The following is a 5,261-nucleotide window of genomic DNA, read 5'->3' as shown; positions in this document are numbered from 1 at the left end:
ACCTACGGTAGTTTTCTGTTATGTTAACCTACTTTTCTATTTCTCGTGACAAAAATCATAACATGTACAAACAGACACCATTGTAAGATATTAAAAATGTAGATGTAACAGTTTTGTTCATGTTGCTGTGCCACTCTTCTGACTCTAATAAAATAAACAGTGATACATGCTGACTAATATTACAAACTGCTGTTGTGAAAGGCAGCACCTCATCTCTCCATTCATCACACGAGATTAAGGCTGTTGTCGCGAGATTTGGTAGCTCCAATCAAACATGGCTGAAGTTACATCAGACTTTGCCGCCATCTAGTGGTTTTTAAAAGWAGTTTTTCTTTGGTCGAAGAAATTTAGTTTTTATTCTGTTTCGTGATTTATTTAAATATGTGAGCTGTAGTGTTGAGAGTGGCAGTTTACAGCGCCTCGTTCAGGAGAAAAGGTAACTCAGTTCGTCATCATTAGTTTCATTTAAATAATAAATGTTGCGGTGTTGCTTTTGCGTCACTGCAAATATGTTTGTGTTTTAGAGTAAAGTCACAACCTCATGACCTTTCAGGGTGTTTGTTGAGTTCGACTAAAATCTAAAAAGTTTGTTAGCTAATAGCTAGCATTAGCTACTGATGATGCTAGCGTGCTATCGACAGTCTCCGTTTTTGGCCGCCGCGTTTGTGCCAGAATGCTAATCCTAAAGACGGTTAAAGGCACATTAAACATTAAATATGTCTACGAATGGTTAAAAATGGTAAAAAATAAATAAATAAAAATCGCTAAGGTTTTGAACGTGACACGTGCTGTGACGCTAACAGTGTGTAGCACGTGTGCATTCAAAACTTTGGCGATTTTTGAGTTTTTTAAAATGTCCTTGTACTGTATTTATTTTTTTACCCTCATATTTATACTAAAATAATTTCCTTTATGTTATTTTTAGCAATTATTTCAATGTATTGGAATATCATAGACCACTCAGTGCCGATTATTGTTCATAAAATTGGTTTCCGATTGGGAAATGCCTTGCTAAAGGTACCTTCAACATCTTTAATCTCTAGTTTAAAACCTAAAATATTTGGACACTTACATTGTACGTTGAATACAATCTATGAAGTACATGATGGTACATGGGCTAGATTATTCTGCACTGGTTGCAGAATATTTAAAAACAAGTGTGGGATTTGTGAAACTTCAATAAAAGGTGTCCTGATGCATCTCAGTAATCCAGGTAGAAAAAAAATCAAAAAGAAAAAAAAAGGTCCTCTGGATGGGTTCTTCTGTAGTGAAACGTTTCGTCTCTCCTCCAAGAGACTTCTTCATTCTGATGAGTTTCAGGTGAAAAAACAGTCAAATGCAAAAACCTATTTTGCATGTGACTAACCTGTTTGTCCATGTGGAGGCAGTGCTTATAAGGTTGAATTTCACCTAAACTCATCAGACTGAAGAAGTCTCCTGGAGGAGAGACGAAACGTTTCACTAAAGAAGAACCCATCCAGAGGACCTACTKATTTTTTTCTTTTTGATTCAATAAAAGGTGATTACTCCACTTTTTATGCATCTGGCTCACACTAGAACTGGTCCAAAACTACAAGGATTTCAAACCTGGACTAAATTATTCTGCACTAATAGCAGAATATTTAAAAACAAATTGGGATTTGTGAAACCTTTATTGAATTTGCATAACTTAATTAAAAGGCAGACCTGATGAATGATGGAAAGATAATGAATTTACTGCATCCCAAATGTAACATTTTTTGATTTGTTTCTTTTTGGTGCATCGTTTAAAAAAGAAACAATAAAAAACAACAGAGTGCTGCACTATTTACCTATTTTTGTTCTCTACTTCTTTCAGAACCCCCCCCACCTCTCAAGGCTTCCCAGATGCCCACACAGATCGTTGTTTTTTTCAACTTTGTCTTGGACCAGACATGGACGGCAATAAAAAGGTGAAATTTAACTGGTTGAAGACTGCCCTCAACCCACTGATGTGTGGTCAGGAGAGAAATGTTGGGTCAATCACTCCTCCTTCCTGYAAAACACCTAAAAAGGAACAGCTGAGGAGCACCTTTCCCCTCAGTGACTCCCCAGGATCGATGTGCTTTGGATCTCTGAATCTGGACACGCCAAAGAGAAAACCAGAGGCACTCTGTCAAAATGCGCCCTCTGCAGGCAAAGCCAAGTTGAGGAAGCGAGAAAATTCAGATACTTTCAAAATACCTACGGTAAATCTTTATTTATGTATGCACATAAAATGAGAGTATTAAAAATATATTTATTTATTTATGGCTTTTCTGTTTGTGGCTCAGGATACGTCTACGAACACGTCACCTGAGCTGCTGGAATCCCCAGAGAGTTGGCAAACATCAACAACTTCATCTCACTCTTTCATCATGAAAAAGAAACAGAGGACCCCTGAGGAGGGGTCAAGGGCTATCTGCAGGAAGGCGTTAATCGCAGCCCTTGGCAAGAAGGAAGCAAATTTGAGCTCAACCAAAAAGTGCAGAAGTCTGTCAGAGAGTAGCTCTGTTCAAACTGCAGGACCCAGTTTACTGTCTCCTGACAGGAAGATAGTGGATAGCAGCTACTTTACAAGCAAACTCGACCAGTCTGAGGATGCTGTTGCTCTCGAGACGGATCACTGTTCTCCCATTCAGGTGTGTTTGGACACACGTTCCCAGGATGACGACCTCGAGTCAAAAACAGATGCGAGGGTATGTCTTAAATGTTTTTAAAAATATTTGATTTTTTAAAAAGAAAGTGAAACYGTATGATTAGATATTCAAACAAACAGGAACTTTTAATATTAAAATGTTATGAGGTTAGAGCTAATATCAAACCTGTAAGGAAAAACAAGCCCAAAGGAATCCAATGTTTTTGTCTTTTTGTTTTGTTGTTGTTGTTTAGGACCCTGTCTTTGTGGAGAYCACCTCTGAAGGCAAGTTGTTTCCCCCAGAAAATCACTTAGAAGATGGAAACTGTGACTCTTCTGTCCCTCCGCTGGAGAATATTCCAGATTATTTCTCTAGTTTCTCGACCCAGCAGAACACTGAGCTATCCCAGAGCTCCCAGGAAGTGGCAACATCCTCCTCTGATGCTTTCCTGTGCACTACTGAAGACCCTGAGACGGTCCAGGCAGAGGACAATAGGATACAGCTCTCATCGCCACAGAGGACTGTTTTTATCTCTTTCAAACAGCCCAACTCTCCAAACACAGACTCTCTTAACTCTTTCACAACTGAGACTTGGAATGTTCCCTCGTCCGCCAAAGGTAATTTACTGGACCCCTTTGCTCTGCCGCTGCTGCCCAATGTAAGCGTATCAGACCGCTCTTTAAACTCTRCGGTGTCACGAAGGCATAGTGAGGGTGGCTTTTCTACACATTTCACTTCTCGCTCCTTAATCTCCGGTTTCAATCCTGTGAAAAGATTGTCCCAGGGAGCTGAACCTCTGTGGACCACTTACCCCGCCAGGGACAGTCAGCCCTCAGAGTTCATTGACACGCACTGCCATTTAGACATGCTGTATGGAAAACTTGGCTTCAGAGGGACGTTTAGCCGCTTCCGACAACTTTACAGGAACAGCTTCAGTCCGGAGTTTCGAGGCTGTATTACAAATTTCTGCAACCCTGATGTCATGATGAAGGAAGACCTGTGGGAAGGTTTGCTGGCTGAAGACATGGTATGGGGGGCATTTGGCTGCCACCCTCATTTTGCCAAGAATTACTCAAGTGTTCAGGAACACAATATACTGACGGCAATGAGGCACCCAAAAGCTGTGGCATTTGGTGAAATGGGACTGGATTACTCTCATAAAAACTCCACCAACACTGCACGGCAAAAACAAGTAAGCTCTAACTTTTACATTCTGTTATCATGAAGTGACAGAGTAGTGTTGCTAATAATTGACATGACGTCGTCTTGACTCCGTTTTTTTCTGGGTGAAGGTGTTTGAGCGTCAGCTGCGCTTGGCCGTGGCCATGAAGAAACCTCTGGTGATCCACTGCAGGGATGCTGACGATGACCTGCTGGCCATCATGAAGAAGTGTGTTCCCAGAGAATACAAGATCCATAGGTGAGCACAATCGCAGTGAAAACCTTTCCCTTTTGTTTTGTGATCATGTTACATTTTATAAACTTGTTTTTTTACTCATGATTATTTTGATTATTGTGATTTATCATTATACTCAGACTTAAACAATCCTGTCATTACGCCACTGGTCTTATTTATTTGTTCAGATCATGTACTTTGAAATGACATGCTGACATGTGCACTGACTTAGGCAGGCAGGCACTTTCAGTTTGTGTTTTTTATGAGAAACACTAGAGAACTTCAAGCACATCAAACTTACAGATTTTCTAKATACAGATAGCACACAAAGTAAGGATATTACAGTAGCTGTGTTTCCATCAAGGTTTTTTAATGCACATTTTAAAGTATTGCATCAGAAAAGGTGAATGGAAACGGCATGATTCAAAAAAACTTCCTCTAATTTGCAAACAAGTTGATACGCTCACTTGAAGTGATTTTGGGGTTTTTTAGAAAAAGAGTTAATGCGCAAAAGTAGAGATGAAAACACATTTGCTGAATAAGTTCTGACATRGTGAACATTTACCTCACATGGTTGATCAGGTGTTCTCACTGTCTGAACGGTACCGGTACCAGAGCGACTGCAGTCATGACTGGCAGCAGGACCCTCCTCCCGCTGTCGGCGTATTCTCAGTTATTCCTGTAACGTGAAAAGAATTTAATTTCTTTCTCTACATCTCCAGACAGCATGTAAAATTGCCAGAACTAGTTGATATGACAGAATAATTACAACTTTTCTGATAGTAGCAGCACGTTCCTGATAACTTCTCTCCATTGTCCTGAGATGTGTGGCAGRGTTCGACAAGAATTTTTTTAACCTGCYCTGTCGGGGCCCTGTCGGGCAGGTGACAAAAAAACGCTACCTGCCCGACATGAAAAGCTACCTGCCCGAAACAAAAATGTTCAAAATTTGATAAAATATAATAAAAACGTGTACTGTATTTGTACTACAAAAACATTAACATGGTTACACACAGAGGTACATAATATATGACATCTGATTAAGTCAGACAGAGTCACTCACATTCAGTCAATTGTTTTATCAAAAACATCTTCAAAAACTTTTTTTAGACCTTTCCATTGTTTCCCCAGAGTACAGGCTTTGGGAGGGCTGCTTATAAAAACAGAATGATCAACAACAGCAGCAGCTTTGTTTTTAATACAATTTACAGAACATGAAAGTCTGCAAT

General features: G+C 39.8%; 1 protein-coding gene across 1 annotated transcript in view; it reads left to right on the top strand.

Annotated features, from left to right (window-relative positions):
• Positions 1–305: 305 nt before the first annotated feature.
• tatdn2 (TatD DNase domain containing 2) overlaps positions 306–5,261 on the top strand; it is a 13,815-nt gene continuing 8,859 nt past the window's right edge. Inside the window, exons 1-5 of the mRNA XM_014009089.1 lie at positions 306–436; positions 1,838–2,207; positions 2,292–2,696; positions 2,890–3,828; positions 3,929–4,056. Coding sequence (XP_013864543.1) covers positions 1,914–2,207; positions 2,292–2,696; positions 2,890–3,828; positions 3,929–4,056 — 1,766 coding nt within the window. The 5' untranslated portion in view covers positions 306–436; positions 1,838–1,913. The remainder of the gene's footprint in view (positions 437–1,837; positions 2,208–2,291; positions 2,697–2,889; positions 3,829–3,928; positions 4,057–5,261) is intronic.

This window comes from Austrofundulus limnaeus, unplaced genomic scaffold (genome assembly GCF_001266775.1).
Source record: "Austrofundulus limnaeus strain Quisiro unplaced genomic scaffold, Austrofundulus_limnaeus-1.0 Scaffold55, whole genome shotgun sequence".
Lineage (NCBI taxonomy): Eukaryota > Metazoa > Chordata > Actinopteri > Cyprinodontiformes > Rivulidae > Austrofundulus > Austrofundulus limnaeus.
Note: the sequence above shows the minus strand (reverse complement) of the source record. Positions and strands in the feature narration are given on the sequence as shown.